This window comes from Saccopteryx bilineata, chromosome 10 (genome assembly GCF_036850765.1).
Source record: "Saccopteryx bilineata isolate mSacBil1 chromosome 10, mSacBil1_pri_phased_curated, whole genome shotgun sequence".
NCBI classification, from domain to species: Eukaryota; Metazoa; Chordata; class Mammalia; order Chiroptera; family Emballonuridae; genus Saccopteryx; species Saccopteryx bilineata.
In genome coordinates, this window is record NC_089499.1 from 10,095,746 (window position 1) to 10,115,166 (window position 19,421).

A 19,421-nucleotide genomic window follows, 5' to 3' on the forward strand; every position below is an offset into this window, starting at 1 on the left:
AGATCTTTCACCCAGGTTCCCAATGGTAATGTCAGGGAACACCAGAGTACACTGTGACCACTTGGAAATGGAGACTGACACAGTTCACTAACCTTGTCAGATTTCATTGTTTTACTTGCACTGGCTGTGTGTGTGTGTGTGAGTGTGTGTGTGTGTGTGTGTGTTTAAAACTCTAGGAGAAAACACTAATTTAGAGCGGCAGAAAGCAGCCCGGTGGTCGGCTGGGAGGGGTCATGGATGGAAGAGAGGGTTGACAAAGGGCTGAGAGCACCCCTCTGTGGGTGGTGAGGATGTCCCCCACCTAGACTGTGCTAATGATTTCACAGGTATTTACATGTCAGATCTCATCAAATCACACACATGAAATACAGTGTGTTTATGTCAATCACACCACGGTAAATCTATTAAAATCAAAATAAAACAACAGAATGCAGGCCTTTAGGTGATGCTTCAGAAAAGACTATAAAACTGACTTAAAAATCAGCCTTCTGGCCTGACCAGGTGGTGGCGCAGTGGATAGAGCGTCGAACTGGGATGCGGAAGGACCCAGGTTCGAGACCCCGAGGTCGCCACTTGAGCAAGGGCTCATCTGGCTTGAGCAAAGAGCTCACCAGCTTGGACCCAAGGCCCCTGGCTCCAGCAGGGGGTTACTCGGTCTGCTGAAGGCCCGCGGTCAAGACACATGTGAGAAAGCAATCAATGAACAACTAAGAAGTCGCAACACGCAACGAGAAACTGATGATTGATGCTTCTTATCTCTCTCCGTTCCTGTCTGTCTGTCCCTGTCTATCTCTGCCTCTGTTAAAAAAAAAAAAATCAGTCTTCTGGCCCTGGCCGGTTGGCTCAGTGGTAGAGTGTTGGCCTGGCTTGCAGGAGTCCCAGGTTCAATTCCCGGCCAGGGCACACAGGAGAAGCGCCCATCTGCTTCTCCACCCCTCCCCCTCTCCTTCCTCTCTGTCTCTCTCTTCCCCTCCCGCAGCCAAGGCTCCATTGGAACAAAGTTGGCCCAGGCGCTGAGGATGGCTCTGTGGCCTCTGCCTCAGGCGCTAGAGTGGCTCTGGTCGCAACAGAACGATGCCCCAGCTGGGCAGAGCATCGCTCCCTGGTGGGCGTGCTGGGTGGATCCTGGTTGGGCGTATGCGGGATTCTGTCTGACTGCCTCCCCGTTTCTGGCTTCGGAAAAATACCCCCCCCCCCAAAAAAAAATCACTCTTCTAAGTATTTTATCTACATGATATTAAGCATCTGATCTGAAAAGAGCTCTAATTACAATGAAAAATTTTTTAGTTGACATAATAGCATAGTTTGAAACAAAAAAATGTCAATGACAAATGAGATATTTTCATTTAAGCCTGTGCTTACTTTTGTCCAGTGATGGTGGACATCCATCGTCCCCAGCATCACATGACCCACTGCACTCATCCCCGACTGGTCTGTGAATATCACTGTGCATCCTGGTGGCGAAACAGAAACCCTCTGGTCACTGTCGAGAGATGCTGCATTCTCTTAGCACTGTACAAACAATTACTTAAATTCAGTGTATAAATTCAGGATTAAATTCAGTACAAAGCATAAAGGCTAATTTTATGTCACTGATTTATTCAAAGGAACATATTTAAAAATTCAGCTATGATAAAATCACAGCTGCAAAGACTTCTAATAGTTTTCCTTTGCAATTTACAGACGTGTATAGCGGCAGAAATATTTAAAAAGAAAATGGAAATTGTTTACCTTTTGCATTTTTAAGTGTTTCCAAGTTCTGCTGGGCTAAGCGGCCTAAACTGTGCAGCTGGCTACAGCGATGGGCGATGCCCCAGCTCCGCTGCCACCTGGTCCAACAGAGAGCACACAGGTGCGTCAGCCCGGCCCGAGGAGGGGCACGTGCCCCCAGGTGCTCAAGGGTGCACATGCGCGTTTCTACACTAGCTCAGCTGTCAAGAAGCAACCCAGTGGACAATGAATTGTTTACCAGAGGGTAAAAATATTACCACCCATGTTCAGGTATCCAAAGATTTAAAACAAGCAAGTACGCTACGGTGCTCCTCTTTTAAGACAAGAGAGTAAAATGGGTAAGAACTTGGAAAAATATCTTATTCTCCTCCATGTTGTTCAATGGTAATGATTTTGCTTCCGATTTAAGTTCCAAATAGGATCCCAGTAAGGTTTAGCACAGCGGTTCTCAGTCTGTGGGTCGCGACCCCAACGGGGTCGCCTAAAGCCATCGGAAAATACATAATGCATATCATGTATTTACATTCCGAATCATAACTAGCAAAATTACAGTTATGAAGTAGCCACCAAAATTATTTTTTGGTTTGGGGTCACTGCAACATGAGGAACTGTATTGCGGGGTCACGGCATTAGAAAGGTTGAGAACCAGTGGTTTAGCAGATCATTTTTTCTTATTGTTGAGAAAGTGATTTTTATGACACCATGTAATCTACTTAAGTTTTTTTCCATTGATTTTGAGAGAGAGGGAGAGAGAGAAAGGGGGAGAGAAAGGGACAGAGAGGAAGAGGGAAGAAGGGAGAGAGAAGCATTAACTCACCGTTTCACTTGGTTGCTCCATTTGGTTGTGCACTCACTGATTGCTTCTCATACCTGCTCTAGACTAGGGGTCGGTGTGCTCGGACGATGCTGTATGCACTGAGCCACCTGGTCTAGGCCATAATCTGCCCATTTTATAAGTGAACATTAGATCTTAGTGACAAAGTGGAACCTGACATCCACATGCTGTCACATAAGTGCTCTTTGTAAATATCAAGAACACCAGCCTTAGGTGGCATCAGAAAACCTGTCCTTGAATTCTAATTCTGGGATTTACTAGCTCTGTGACCTTGAACAAGCTTTCTTTCTTTCATACGTGCGAAGTGGGGACCCTTCCTACTGTCCGCACTCTAAATCAAAGGAGAATCCATGAGAAGGAACAGGCTCTTCAAAACTCAGGTTCCTCAGTCATCTGAACACTGACTCTGATGATGCCATTTCTTATCAAATGAAATTGATTAAAATTTTTTTCCTTTAACCCACAATTAAAAAACTAAGATATAATTTTACAAAATGAACATTGTGATAAAGCTACTAAATGCTGTTCTTATTAATAAATGGTCTTTTCACACAGGCTGTCTAGAATTAGAGAAAAAAAGTCCGTCACACTGTTTCTGTTTGTTGGAAAGCAGTCATGTCCATGGTCCTCAAATGTTTTGGTCTCAGAACCCCACTGCACTCTCAAACACTGAGAACCCAAAGAGCCTTTGCTTATGTGGGTTACACCTATTGACATTTATGACAGCAAGAATTAAAGCTCAGTAATTTCTCCACAATATTGTGAAATAAAGCTTATTTCCTTTTATGCTTAGGAAATTCCTTCATTTTACTAATCCCAGTCTGTTTTGACAGCTCTTTTAAAATATGTACTAGAAAAAGTTATTTTCATGTATATAGAATCAAGAATACAATATCCATTTCTCTTTCCTTTCCTCTTTTTTTTTTTTTGTATTTTTCTGAAGCTGGAAACGGGGAGAGACAGTCAGACAGACTCCCGCATGCGCCCCACTGGGATCCACCCGGCACGCCCACCAGGGGCGACCAGAGGCACTCTAGCGCCTGGGGCAGAGGCCATGGAGCCATCCCCAGCGCCCGGTCATCTTTGCTCCAATGGAGCCTTGGCTGCGGGAGGGGAAGAGAGAGACAGAGAGGAAGGAGGGGGTGGGGTGGAGAAGCAAATGGGCGCTTCTCCTATGTGCCCTGGCCAGGAATTGAACCCGGTTCCCCCACACGCCAGGCCGACGCTCCACCGCTGAGCCAACTGGCCAGGGCCTCCTTTCCTCTTTTTTAACTCAAAATACCAGCCTTACATGATGGGCGAATAATTATTTTTTACATATTATGTATAAAGGATGTTTTTCTTACAAACTCATTATGTAAAATACTTCAAATAGCTATTATCAGTCTCTAAACCTTATTTTACTATTTTAAACAAGAAATTGATAGTTGTTTTCTTACACAGATGAACATTTGATTACTTTCATAAAAAGAAAATTGAAGAATATTTAGTTATCCAAATAATTTAAGTAAAGGATGCAAATATTTAATGCTGGAAGACCTTACCAACAGGCAACGCAAGTGTCCTCTGACCTCAGAGCCGAGTTCATTACCTGATGTCGGAGAGCTGCAGCTGACAGGACAGCTCATCTTTTAAGCGATCTAGTTCTCTTCTAAGTGGCAAACTATTCTCCAGCTTTTTAACAGCACGTTTCCCATTGTTATCTAGCCAGGCTCTAGAAAGAAAAAATCAGGGATATACGCATTCTAACTACAGTGCAAACATACCCACTATTAAAAGACATACACCTTACTTTAAAGTAGCCCCAATGTTAAACTCCAATCAAACCTTTACCAAATTACAAGTAAAAAATAAAGGCGGGGCGAGGTTAGTGGCCTGAAGTAGTTGAGGTGAGACTTCAACTGGGCATGTGGCTGGGTGGGCAGGAGCACAGGGCAGGAGGGCCCCGACAAGAGCGGGTGGTGGAGACTGCTGAAAAGCCCAGCTCGGGAAGCGTGGTATGGTGTGACGAATGACGGGACTCGGATAGAGAGATGAAGGAATAAACCTGGAGGGCTCTGGGCACCAACAACCAAGATTAATGGAGAGGAAGAAACTGGTCTACCCAGCTAGAATCTACAGCGACCACTGCAAGTTCCTTCCTCAGGATGCCTTGCCTTTTTTAAAATTATTTTTATTTTTATTTTTGTGACAGAGACAGAGAGATGGACAGATAGGGACAGACAGACAGGAAGGGAGAGAGATGAGAAGCATCAATTCTTCGTTGTGGCACCTTAGTTGTTCACTGATTGCTTTCTCATATGTGCCTTGACCAGGGGGCTACAGCAGAACAAGTGACCCCTTGCTCAAGCCAACGACCTTGGGTTCAAGCTGGTGAGCTTTGCTCAAACCAGATGAACCTGTGCTCAAGCTGGCGACCTCAGGGCCTTGAACCTGAGTCCTCCGCATCCCAGTCCAATGCTCTATCCACTGCGCCACCGCCTGGCCAGGCAGAATGTCCTGCCTTTTAAATGTAACCAGTACCATTAGATGGTATTTCTTTGGTGGCAAACAAGTGAGGAATACTTTAAATGGTGACTCAGCACACACACTCTCACATTCACATACTCACACACATACTCTTTATATAACTAAAATGAGGATTTTGAGAAACAATACTTAAACTTACATGTTTTTAAATATTTAAAAAGGAATAAAGCAAAACAACTTTGCTGGTCCTATATCAATAAATTATAATTTGCAGTTTGAAAAACACTAACAGCCTATAATCAAGGGGAAAAGTAAATAAATGCACATATGAGTTCAATCATGACAATACAAGTCCGATTCTATAGGAATAATTCCAGTGGCATAGTTGTCCAATGTGGCATTGTTTGGACACTTAATTCAGAACTTCACATGGAAAGTAAAATATAACTACTTGAGCAAAATTCAAATAGAAATAATGGAAGGATGACATTTATTGTTATCTTAGTAGCTAACAATAGCATTTCAGTGGTTTTTCTATTGTTCAATGACATATTTTTTCAGTGGGAAAGACAGTACATATGGGATTATTTTGTTTAGGTAGAAATGGATCTTATTGGCTCCTTCCAAATTCAATTTTATATAAGAATTAAAATATTTTGTTACATTATTTGATAATTGGAGAATATAGCCAAAATATGGAAATACTAAACTCTATAACACAGAGTAGCATTGCCTAATTTTTTTTAGACTGGTAAATTTTTTGTTATAGTATGTAATTTTAAAAGTTCCTTAGATAGTAAAATGTTCATTTTATCCTTTTTATATGGTATATAGTAAAGTGATTTTGAAGTAATATAAAGAACAATCCATTGAGAAGTTCAAAGTTCACAGCATGTCCAAAAATGTAGACTGGAATGTAATTACCAGATGTAATATGAAAATAGATAAAATGGAGCTTTTAGGACCTGGTAGTTCTTCTAGTTCATGTTTTAAAAAACCCAACTGATTTATTTTCAATTTTTTGATGTTTTATTTCACAATAATAAGAAACTATTTCAGCCTGTACTTCTCAACAAATACAAAATTATTTAAAAAGTTAAAAGTCTACACTAAATCATATGTGGTTATATTTTCTATGTCCTGAAATATTAAGAAATATCTTAACATGCTTTAAAGAATAAACTCTGATCAGGTGAATGCCATTTACAAATCATGTTAAGATCAGTTTGATGTAAATTTGCAGAATTATTTTAATTCTACTCCTGAGCTATATAATTCAGCATGTGCCCCTTAGGATTCCTCTGTTGTAACCTATACATATAATAAAAATGAATGAAACAATACAAGAATAAAAGGAAAAGCTTACACTGCATATGGCCGAAAGACCATGGCGGCTAACGTGTGGCTGGGTCAGGATACCCTGAGTCTCCTGCCAGGCAGCAGGCCCTCTTCAGCCTGAAGTGGGAGCCAGCCAGGTAACAAGGGGAGGAGCTCCTTGTTAGGACAGACGGTGCGATGAGCACACACTCTGCCAGTGGAGAATGAAGGAAGGAGTGATGAGCCAGGACCCCCTGGAAAGCCGCACGCTTTAGATACAACCACAGGACAGAGGGTCGCTGGTCCTCACGGGCTCTAAAAATGACTTACTCAAAATACATTCATGTGACTTACAAACAAGACCAACGATAGAGGTATGTTTGTACATGGTTTTTATCATCAAAAATTTTTTATCAATCAGTCCCAGGTGATATTTTTAAATGTTGTCTCCATGTAGTGAACAACAAATAAGTTTAGTTAAGTAAAAACTTGTACGTACGTTAGGGTTGTTTCCATTCTTGAGACTTGTTCCAGATCTTCATCCGGGTCCTTAAATCCAGTGAAGGAGTAGTAAGACTTGTCCCATTTGATGGGCCTGTCAGGCATCCTTCTTGCCTCCTTGAGAGGCTGGGGATGCACATTGCTGTTCAGGCTTTGGACATGTTCAACTGATAAACTGCAGGAGTTGAGAATATGTAACACTGTGCTTAGCAGATCTCTGGTGTGCAAAGTAAATTTGACTGCTCGAAATCCTAGAGAATATAATTCCCCCAAACAATGAAGATAGCTGATTATTTGCTTTGGATAAATCAAATTTTAAATAAAATTTTTCATACAAAATTTATAAAACCACAATATTTTAAAACATCCCATTACTGATTAAAATCCTATCGGCAAGTCATCTATCGATGGAACAAGACTTCCTTTCTCCAGATCTGTAGACTACCTTTACCTCCATGAATTCCTTTAACTGTCCGTCCCCTTTTCTAGTTTGGCACTAGTGACCAAACCCACCCCAGCCCAGCCCAGCCCAGCCCAAGGAGGGGATCCAGGCTGTTTTCAATGCTAACCATACACTTGCTTTCTCCAGTCTAAGAGATGGTCAAGCTCTCCAGTGAGCATGTGTTGCCCAAAGGTAGCTTCTCAGAAGCAGGGACAGGGAGAAGGGGGGCTGCCTGTGACAGTGGTTCTGAGGGGAGGAGCCACACAATCTAGTTGCAGTGGTGACAGAAACCCACCTAGTATTTTCTCTGTGACTGAAGAGACTGTCCTCATACGTGCCCACCCAGCTAGCTAGTAACTTAGTATTTTCAGAAGTGATTTAAAATTCCTTCATTGTGTTTCACAATCGGATTTCGGTACTGGGTAAGTCACTGGGCTAAGCTCAGCAGTTTAACTTAACAGAAGGAAATCCATTGTTTGGGGTTTTTTTGCCTCTTTATTGGGTGTTAGGCGTGATTCTTAGTTAAATTACATAACTTCAACCAACATGCCCACAAACTGTGCCATTCTTATCTCTCCTTTCAAATATAAACAAAGACCCAAGGAGGTCAGAGCGAATGCACTGAAGGCTCAAATCTAAATTGACACCAATCCAAGATTTTTCTCCATTACAACGTGCGCTTTTTTCTTTTTTCAACAACTTTGTAATTGGTTTTGAAAATAATACCACTATGATAAAGTCCATCCTCATTGTGAAATTAGAGATAAATATAGTAAAAATAAGTGTCCTGTTCCTAGGCATACAGCCTCATACCTTTACTAGACATAGTCACTATTAACAAGTAGGTACGTATGCTTTTGAGGCTGCACTATCTAATATGGTAGCTAGTAGCTACATGTGGGAGTTTAAAATTAAATCAATTAAAATTAAGTAAGATTTAATATTCAACTCCTTGGTCCTACTAGGCGCATATCAAATGCTCCCCCGCCAACCGGGAGGAGTGCCTGCTGTGTTGGCGCAGGCGCAGCGCCTGACGTCCCTGTGGGAAGGCCTCCTGGACTGCCCAGCTCCAGACCTTTCCTCCGTCTTCCTGTGTTAGACACGGTATACATGCGTCTGTATTTACACAAACATACCCTCACAATTTGAAGTATTTCTTTTAAATATATAAATGGTATATTATTTGAACTTGCTCTTGTCACTTGACCTTGGTGGCCCTTTCATGTCTTTGTATAGATCAACCCCCATTTGTTTTAACAGCAATAACTGGTCCATATAATGAAGGCAACAGAAGTTATCTAACAGTTCTGGAATTGATGGACATAAAAATTGTATTTAATTTTTCACATTCCCTCCAGGGATGAATGTATTTCCTTGCCTTTGCCAATGATGACAGAAACCACAATTTAAATCACACTCGGGGATACATACGCTCTTGCCACATACACCTAAGGACTCTAGTCTAGAACATGCAAACTAAGAAGGATTTGTTTAGTTTGCTCGCTTGGTAAAGCGAGAATACAGGCGTTACCTACTCAGTGAAGAGGAAAGGAAAATCCAAATTCCTGCATTTGCGGTTAGGAAAAAACAGTCTATCCCTGGAGGAGTTAAGTCAAGGAATAGATCTCAGTTTCTCTCTTATCAATTCCATTAATTATTCAATATTTAACCCAAGGTAAGGGCTGCTGCATAGTGAGGAATGCCTGTACCAGGCTGCAAGTATTCTTTATTGGAAAAGAGTATGTACCTCATTAATTCCGTTTGCATGTGATTAACAACAAAAATATTTTTATATGTACTAGCTATTTGTTCATATACAGTATTATTCCTGAACTGTTAGCCATCGTCTTTGCCCAGTTTTGTAAGAGCTGCCATGTTTCCTTTTCAATTTCTAGGACCTCAATGTATTAGCACTGCCTCTCTGTCATGTATGCTGTATGTTTTCTCCCGTTTCCTCTTTATTCTTTTCTAAAACCTATTTTTGTTTAATGAATGACTCAGAGTTAACCATTAACTAGAAGTACATAACTTTTGTCTTTATTCAGCCATAGCATTTGTTTCTGTGTTAACTCACAGAAAAGCTCTTAGTAAATCTTTAACTTGTTTTAAAATTCACTCTAAGAGTTATTTCCTCAAGGATCTCTGAATGGCTATATATTTAGAGAGGTAATAGAACCATATTTACCCTTAATTTAAGTATTACTGGATCATGGATGGCTACAAGAGTGACAAAGGGCCAAACAGAAGACTGTATATTAAGAATGATTGGATTTAGGCCCTGGCCAGGTAGCTCGGGGGATAAAGCATTGCCTCGGTGCTCCAGAGGTCACAGGTTCAACCCCAGTCAGGGCATGTACAGGAAGAGATCACTGAGTGCACAACTAAGTGGAACAACTAAGTGATGCTTCTTTCTCTTTCTCTCTCCCTTCCTTCCTCTCTCTCTTTTCCTTCTCTCTCCTTGCTCAATTCAATGGGAAAAATGATTAGATTTAGCAGAAGGCTGGATTGTTAAAAGACCTGGGTTCAAGACCCATATTTTATCTACAAGGTCCTGGAAAAGTCACTGGACATTACTGAGTTACAGTTGGGCTAACACTAGCTTCCCCCCAAGGTACTCTGAGGACTAAATAAGAGAATGTTACAGTGCACTTTTAAAAGAAATATAAATTGTTATATACATGTTTAACACTTAAAACAGAACTAAAATAGGAAGTGGACAAATAGGAATACTTCCAATTTTATAAACAAAAAAGTTTAAACACAAAAAATGGCTTATTGAAACACATGCAGACAAGAACAGAATCTAATGCTAGGAAAATAAATCAATTAAATGATATTATTTTTCTATGACCAAGTCCAAAGGCATTCTGGCAATGTTGGACTGAATGAACCTATTTAGCATGAAGCTGCAAAGGACAAACTATAAATAAAACGTACCAAAAGAAGTAAAGGGCTCTTGGCCATCAGAGGAGTTCTGGTCTGTTTCTCTTACATAAAATGTGAGCTGAGTTGGTTTCAAAGACTTGAAGCCTGGTTTCTGGAGGTTTTCTAAATAGACACTTAATCTCTGAAGAGAATTCTCATTGACTTCCTGGAAAAAATATTAACATTTACACACAAAATAGAACAGGGAAACAACAGAAATTATACCCTGACCCTTTTTATTTTTTAACACATATTGAGGGTATTATATATATAATTCATTACACTGAGGAACAAAATTTTTGTTGCATCCACAGAAACACTTGTTCTTACCTAATTCGAGTGTGCTGATCTCAAATCTGACATTAGTTTTTCTCTGTAAGCTACAGTTTTTCTTGTAATTCAAGATTTTACGTTTTCATCTTATTGTAAATTTTTAAACATTTAGTTTAACATAATGAAGTAGAATGTCTTCTTGGGCATCATCTTTGTGAAAATATAATAATTTATATAATACAGTAAATACACTAATACACTAAAAAATATGACTGCATCAGAATTTGTCTACAATTTCTAAGTAAAACATATTAAAACATTTATTTTAATCATAAAATTTGCGCAAGACTTATTTAAATTATATTCAGGCAAAAATGTGCGTTTGTAGCTCTTGCATTTGTGTACTTGTTGAGGACAATCTCGTTTGATGCTCCAGCAGTAGTCTGCTCATCACTAACAGCTCCAAGATTTTAGGGAAACTTATCAAGGTGACTGTTCAGGAAGTGAATCTTAATGCTCATATTACATCCAATGTCATGGAAAGCTAACAGCATCCTTTGAACCAGAAGTTCATAGTTTTCTGCTTTTTTGTTGCCAGGGAGGTTCTTTGTAACTGCCACAAAAGACTGCCAAGCTGATTTCTTCTCCTTAGTCATCTTCTTGGCAAATTCTTTGTCACGTATGAGGGTTGGAATTTGAGGTCCATCGAATACACCTGCTTTTATCTTCTTGAAAGACAAGGCAGGAAAAGCAGAAATAATATGTTGAAAGCATTCACTTTCTCTATTCAAAGCCTGAACAAACTGCTTCATTAAGCCAAGTTTGATGTGAAGTGGGGGGAAAATGATCCTGTCTCGATTAACTACAGGTTCATTCACAATATTTTGCATCCCTACTTCCAGAGCTTCACGTTTCGGCCACTCCTTCTGTGACCAGTGTTTCTCCCGAGCTCGGCTGTCCCACAAACACAGTTCATGCTTCCTGAAATGGGATACTTTAGCTAACCGGTGAAGTACATTCTTTTTTTAATTTTTATTTTTTATTTTATTTTATTTATTTTAATTTTTTTACAGGGACAGAGAGTGAGTCAGAGAGAGGAATAGATAGGGACAGACAGACAGGAACGGAGAGAGATGAGAAGCATCAATCATCAGTTTTTCGTTGCGACACCTTAGTTGTTCATTGATTGCTTTCTCATATATGCCATGACCGCGGGCCTTCAGCAGACTGAGTAACCCCCTGCTTGAGCCAGTGACCTTGGGTCCATGCTAGTGAGCTTTTTTGCTCAAACCAGATGAACCCACGCTCAAGCTGGGTATCCTGGGGTCTCGAACCTCGGTCCTTCCACATCCCAGTCTGACGCTCTATCCACTGCGCCACCGCCTGGTCAGGCACATTATTTTCTTGAAGCCTGGAGCTTAATAACTCAGCTGCTTTCTTTGATAGGCCCAAATCTCTTACTAAGTCATTCAATTCGAGTTGGAAAAACTGCTGAGGGGGTTAATGACTGCTTGGCATCAGAAAAAGACCCTTCAGATTCTACAACCATTTCCTCATGCATCTTATCAAAATACATGTGATCACCATGTTCACTTTCTTCGTCCTTAGAAGAAATAAAACCATTGAAAACTGGAACCAGGAGTGTCTCAGAGTGTGGGATAGGTCCTATTGCTGAAGGAATATTAGGATATGCGATCATATGCCCTTTTTTCTTGCCGATGCCCTTTGTATGGATCAGACAGAAATAACAGTCACTGCTGTGGTCCTTAGGTTCATGCCAAACCATGGGAATACCAAAAGGCATTCCTTTGCATTTTCCTTTTGTCCAGTCACGAAGCATTTCCTCACAATTATGACACACAATATGGGGAGCCCAATTCTTGTCTTGATCGCCAAGGGGAACTTGAAAATAGGCAATATATGCATGTGTCACAAATGAAATATTGCGCCTTTGACGTTGAAGTGTGTAACAGCCATATATATAACAGAAGGTATCAGGACTATGTAAGAATACACCTATGTAAGAATTTACACGTATTCAAAGAAGCCAGGATTCAATCTTAAAACAAAATAAGAGGGTGTTTTTTATCAGATAATAATTTTTTACATTTAAACAACTACAATTATGTAAAAGTGATGTTTGTCAAACATTAATTGCCTTGTGGTTATGTTCAATCCTAGGGTCGTTGCCCTTTAACTCCCAATTTAAAAACCAATGCATGCCATTAACTGTAACAAAAATAAATTAAAATTGCATAAAAACTAGAGCATGCACCAAAAAATGGATTTCAGATTTGGAATCAGCAATGCAGAAATATATAGAAACAGTTCTAAAACCTCATGCAACAGGAAATGAAAAAAAAATTGTTCCCCAGTGTTAAAAAATGTTGTGATTTTGCCCTGGCCGGTTGGCTCAGCGGTAGAGCGTCGGCCTAGCGTGCGGAGGACCCGGGTTCGATTCCCGGCCAGGGCACACAGGAGAAGCGCCCATTTGCTTCTCCACCCCTCCGCCGCGCTTTCCTCTCTGTCTCTCTCTTCCCCTCCCGCAGCCAAGGCTCCATTGGAGCAAAGATGGCCTGGGCGCTGGGGATGGCTCTGTGGCCTCTGCCTCAGGCGCTAGAGTGGCTCTGGTCGCAATATGGTGACGCCCAGGATGGGCAGAGCATCGCCCCCTGGTGGGCAGAGCGTCGCCCCTGGTGGGCGTGCCGGGTGGATCCCAGTCGGGCGCATGCGGGAGTCTGTCTGACTGTCTCTCCCTGTTTCCAGCTTCAGAAAAATGGAAAAAATAAATAAAAAAAAAAAAAAAAAAAAAATGTTGTGATTTCATAGCACTGGTAGAGGAAAAACATTCACCTACTATTAGGCTTAATTTTTCCAGACATGCTGGGTTTAAAAACTTAAAATTATTAAAGATTAAAAATGAAGTTAATTTATTGCATCCCCAAGGTAATAAATATTTTTCTGTTGATTCAATTTACTAGTTACTAGAAAGAATCAGACTTTGAATAGTGAAGGTCTATCAAATACCACAATCAGAATATTGCTCTAAAGCAAAGAAGCAAAATTGATTTGTTTTCCATTGCATGTAGGAAGAAGTAACAATGTTGTAATTTTCAAGGGTCTTACCTTCCTTTCTGTATTAAATCTGATGTCAATGTTAACCCTTTGAGCAGTACGAACGTGCTTGTACGTCCTCGTGCCTCCTGACCATCCATAGTAAGATCGAGTTATTTTAAAAATGTGTAAGGCAACGTTAAAAAAAGGCAAATGTATGTTCTTCTTGTTTCCATAAATGGTTATCAAACAAACATGACTTTAAGTTAATAAAACTGTAACTGTAACGAATTTCATTTTTTTGAAAAAAACTCACTCTGGGGGTCAGCGAGCATGAAAAAAGCTAGTTACTCAAAGGGTTAATGAAGATGAAAGGAGCCAACTTAATAATTCAAAAGCATCTGTCTTTGTAACATATTATCTAATGTTAAAGACATTAGCCTTGCTAACAAAGTTTATCCTGTTACTTTTTGTATCAGTTTGCACCCCTTGAGCAAACACTGAAGGTGCTGCAGGGATGTGGACCAGCAGGATGTGACAGAAGGAACAGCCACTAAGGTGTGCAAAACCTTTCTTGGATTGTTCTTAAAAAAGGACTGATCGTAGGAATAGAGGCCTTAAATATTCTTTCAAACCCTCAAGTTTGTTCAAACAAAACAAAACAAAACAAAACAAAACAAAAAACTGGTACGGAAAACATAATCACTAATACTTTAAAGAGCTTACATGATAGCTGTGTTGTCTGCACAAAAAATGTCAGATTTCATAAAACACAACATACTTTCAGTCTGCAGTATATTTCAAATTAGTTCAAAGCATTGATTATATCACCATGTTAGAACAATGCAAATTTATAGAACTCTCTGTATTATACTGCAACCACCATAAACACACTGAACAGAAATGTAGCCCAAAGGTTAAAAAAGAAATAGCTGTTTACCCTTTCTCTGGGGTGCTGGCCAAAGAAATCTGGATGCACGGCAAAATAGAACGGCCTCAAGGCATTGACCGCTTCGGCTCCTGAGAAAGCTCTTGAGGAGGAAAACCAGCACCGAAATACCTTCTCCAGACATAACCTTTGAAAAAGATGTGGATTTATTATTCGTTGAGGCCGTGACATACATGCAAATCCCAGTTTATAAAGTGATGGCAACATTAAAATGACTACGTATGGAAAATACCATAGAAACAAGATAAAAAACAAATGGCAAAACTGTGTGTTCTGAAATCTACCAATTTTTTTAAACTTCAAAAAATTTTTACTGATTTGAGAAAGGGAGACAGAAAGAGAGAGAGAGAGAGAAACATCGATTTGTGTTTTACTTATTTATGCATTTATTGGGTGATTCTTGTATCTGACTGGGGATTGAACCCACAACCTTGGTGCATTGGGATGACGCTCTAACCAACTAAACTACCCGGCCAGTGACTGCCACATAGTTTCTAAAAACAGTAGATTTAAATTCCTCAGATGCAATATAAGAAATGATTTTAATACTAATAATAACAATAATAAAATTTCCCCTCAAAAACCTACTTGGAAATGTTAACTGACTTCACTGCAAATGATGACAATTTTCTATATCATTTTCTTCTTCAGATAAAAAAATTCTCAATATCCAATGTTGTAATCTTTTTTTATTTAGAAATTAAATTTAATGGGGTGACATTGATCAATAAGAGTTCATAGGTTTCAGGTGACCATCTCTGTAGCATTTGAACTGTTGATTGCGTTGTGTGCCCGTCACCCAGAGTCAAATCCTTTTCTGTCACCGTATATTTGTCCCTCTTTGCTCCCCTCCCATCTACTTTCCTCTGGTAACCACTTCATTTTTATCTATGTCCATGAGTCTCAGTTTTATATCCCACATATGTGTGAAATCTTAGCTTTTTCTGATTTACTTATTTCACTTAGTATAATGTTCTCAAGGTCCGTCTATGTTGTCATAAATGGCAATATGTCATTATTTCTTATGGCTGAGATAGTACTCCATTGTAGATATGTATACCTTCTCTATCTAACTCTCTGTTGAGGGTCACTTTGGCTGTTTCCATGTCTTAGCCACCATGAATAATGCTGTGATGAACATGGGGGTGCATGTGTCTTTGCGTACCAATGTTTTGGAGTTTTTTGGGTAGATACCCAGTAAAGGGATTGCTGGGTCATATGGTAATTCTATTCTTAATTTTTAAGGAATCACCTTACTGTCTTCCACAATGGCTGTACCTGTTTACATTCTCACCAGCAGTGAATGAAGGTTCCTTTTTTTCCACAGCCTCTCCAACACTTGTTAGTACCTGTCTTGTTGATAACAACCAATGTAACAAGTATGAGGTGGTATCTTACTGTAGTTTTGATTTGTATTTCTCTAATAGCTAGCATAGAAAAGCACCTTTTCATATATCTGTTGGCCATTTATATGGTTTTTTTTGTGTGTGTGTGTGTTTTTTACAGAGCCAGAGAGAGAGCCAGAGACAGGGATAGATAGGGACAGACAGACAGGAACGGAGATGAGAAGCATCAATTATCAGTTTTTCGTTGTGGTACTTGAGTTGTCCACTGATTGCTTTCTCATATGTGCCTTGACCGTGGGGCTACAGCAGACCGAGTAACCCCTTGCTCGAGCCAGCGACTTTGGGTTCAAGCTGGTGAGCTTTTTGCTCAAGCCAGATGAGCCAGCGCTCAGGCTGGCGACCTCGGGGTCTCGAACCTGGGTCCTCCGCATCCCAGTCCGATGCTCTATCCACTCTATACCACTGTGCCACCGCCTGGTCAGGCTATATATGTCTTCTTGGGAGAAGTGTCTATTCAGGTCATCTCCCCATTTTTTAACTGAACTGTTTGCTTGTTTGTTGCTAAGCTTTGTGAGTTCTTGGTATATTTTGGATATTAATTCCTTATCAGAGCTATTGGTTGTGAATATCATCTCCCATTTAGTTGGCTGCCTTTTTGTTTTGTTGTCAGTTCGTTTTGCTGTGCAGAAGGTTTTTAGTTTAGTCCCATTCATTTATTGTTGCCTTTATTTCCCTTGCCTTTGGGGTCAAATTCATAAAATGTTCTCTACGGCCAATGTACATAAGTTTAGTACCTATGTTTTCTTCTATGTTATTGTTTCAGATTTTATATTTAGATCTCAGATCCAATTTGAATTAATTTTTGTGCATGGGGATGCACCGTAGTCAAGTTTCATCTTTTGCATGTGTCTTTCCAATTTTCCCAGCACCATTTATAGAAGCAACTTTCTTTTCTCCATTGTGTGTTTTTGGCTCCTCTGTCCATATGTATGTGGTTTTATTTCTGGGCTCTCAATTCTATTCCATTGGTATGTATGTCTGTTTTGTTGGCTCTATAGTAAAATTCAAAGTCAGGTAGTGTGATACCTCCAGCTTCATTCTTTTTTCTCAGGATGACTTTGGCTATCCAGGCTCTTTTATGGCTCTATACAAATCTGGTGATTTTTAGTTCTATTTCTTTAAAAATGACATTGAGATTTTAATGGGGATTGCATTAAATTTGTATATTGCTTTGGGTAATATGGCCATTTTAACTATGTTGATTCTTCTGATACAGAATGCGGAGTATTTTTTCATTTTATTGTGCCTTTTTCCATTTCTTGTGATAATGCTTTGTAGTTTTCAGTTATAGTTTCTTCACATCTTTTGTTAATTTTATTCCTAGGTATTTTATATTATTATTATTTTTAGCAAGAGGAAGAGACAGGAAGGGAGAGAGATGAAAAGCATCAACTCAGTTGCAGCACCTTAATTGTTCATTGATTTCTTTCTCATATGTGCCTTAACAGCAAGCTCCAGCTGGGTCAGTGACCTCTTGCTCAAGCCAGCACCCTTGGGCCTCAAGCCTGTGACCTCTGGGCTTGAGCCAGTGACCACAGGGTCATGTCTATGATCCCATGCTCAAGCTGGTAAGCCTGTGCTCACACCGAATGAGCCCACACTCAAGCTGTTGACCTCGGGGTTTCAAACTTGGGTCCTCAGCATCCCAGGCTGATGCTTGACCCACTGTACCACTGCCTGTTCAGGCTATTTTATTATTTTGTTGTTATTGCAATTGTAGAAGGAATTGTTTTTTTCAATTCATTTTATGAAGTTTCATTGTTGGCACAGAGGAAAGCAGTAGACTTTTGTATACTGACTGTATCCTGTGACTTTACTGTATGGGTTTATTGTTTCTAATAGTTTTTTGGTGGAGTCTTTGGGGTTTTCTATATATAGGCTCATGTCATCTGGAAAAAGTAATACCTCTTCTTCTTTCCCGACATGGATGCCTTTTATTTCTTTCTCTTGCCTGACTGCTCTGGCTAAGACTTCCACTACCATGTTGAATAAAAGTGGAGAGAGTGGGTATCCCTGCCTTGTTCCTGATTTTAGAGGAAAAGCTTTCAGTTTTTCACCATTTAATATGGTATTGACTAATGGTTCACCATATAAAACCTTTATTAGGTTCAATAGAGTAAGCTTTTTACAGTGAAAATATTTTGACAATTATATTGTGTTAAAAGAAGATACAGATGTTTCTTCATTAATTTCCTTATTACTTGCAAGCTATTCAATAATATTATCCTAGCTGGATAATCTGATATTTCATTCGTAATTTTTTTTTCCAGATTTTATTGATTTTAGAGAAAGGAGAGAGGAGAGAACAAGAGATAGAGATAAAGAGAAAAAAAGGAGGGGAATGGGAAGCATCAACTCAGAGTAGTTGCTTCTCGTATGTGCCTTGACCGGATGAGCCCAGGGCTTGCATTCCAGGTCAACGCTTTATCCACTCTGCCACCACCGGTCAGGCTGACATTTCATTTGTACAATTTAGCATAACTCACCCAAAAGTTTTTTTTTTAAGTATAGTTTTAAATCTAAATAAAATTATTTGCAATTTTGGGGAGGGACTTTGTTAGCATCTAGTTTTGCATGCTCTAATTTTACTCTTTCCATTCTGTAACAGGCTATATAAAGAAGTCTCTAAATATCGGGTACACTTTTGTCTCACATGTTATGTATATTGAATCTTTTGAGAAGTTTCCTATTTTTAAAATGGAAAGACTATGAAGTCATTTCTTTCTTTAATTTTTAGATTTTATTTATTTTAGAGAGCAAGAGAGAGAGAGAAAGAGAAGCAGGGGAGGAGCAGGAAGCATCAACTCCCATATGTGCCTTGACCAGGCAAGCCCAGGGTTTTGAACCGGCGACCCCAGTGTTCCAGGTCCACGCTTTATCCACTGCGCCACCACAGGTCAGGTTATAGAGTCGTTTCTTCAGATTTTTAAAAACAGTCTAGTGACCACCAACATTTTTTCAGATTACCTTTTTTTTGGTATGTATTTGACCCTCTATAAAGTGAACATATAGGTTGTGCATTAAGGGTTAGAACAGGAGTTTGAGCAGTACGGGAGACAGCAAGGCAGGTATGGAAGTCCTCAATACGAGGCAGAAGTAACTATGACAACTCCGTGTATGCCCCATCTGTGCTCAGCTCTCATTCCCAGTGTCACTTAGTTGTCCTGCCAGCCGCTCACAGTTTACAAGTCTGAGAACAGCAGTAGAGGTTATTATTTTCTGGAGACAGAAGGCCAGAGAGCAGTGAGACAAGTTGATCTGTGGTTGTTTCTGTTGCTGTGCTACCACTTTTCTCTATGCCACCCAAGCACAGAACCTCAGATTTACCTCCACTCAAACTAGCTCACCATCCCACCCCACTTTCAGTCAGTCTTATTTCTCCTCACTTTACAAAGTCCTTCAAAATCATTCCTTCTTTCCGTTTTCCTGCTACCAATTATGACTACAAAATTGGACTGCAGCCTGACCAGGCGGTGGCGCAGTGGATAGAGCGTTGGACTGGGATGCGGAGGACCCAGG

General features: G+C 40.0%; 1 protein-coding gene across 3 annotated transcripts in view; it reads right to left on the reverse strand.

The window, feature by feature from the left end:
- TCAIM (T cell activation inhibitor, mitochondrial) overlaps positions 1-19,421 on the reverse strand; it is a 34,504-nt gene that overhangs the window by 11,196 nt on the left and 3,887 nt on the right. For all 3 annotated transcript variants that reach the window (XM_066245100.1, XM_066245098.1, XM_066245099.1), the window contains exons 3-8: positions 14,488-14,623; positions 10,233-10,386; positions 6,852-7,104; positions 4,158-4,280; positions 1,732-1,829; positions 1,363-1,454 (exon numbers count right to left, since the gene is read on the reverse strand). In XM_066245100.1, coding sequence (XP_066101197.1) covers positions 1,363-1,454; positions 1,732-1,829; positions 4,158-4,280; positions 6,852-7,104; positions 10,233-10,386; positions 14,488-14,623 — 856 coding nt within the window. The remainder of the gene's footprint in view (positions 1-1,362; positions 1,455-1,731; positions 1,830-4,157; positions 4,281-6,851; positions 7,105-10,232; positions 10,387-14,487; positions 14,624-19,421) is intronic.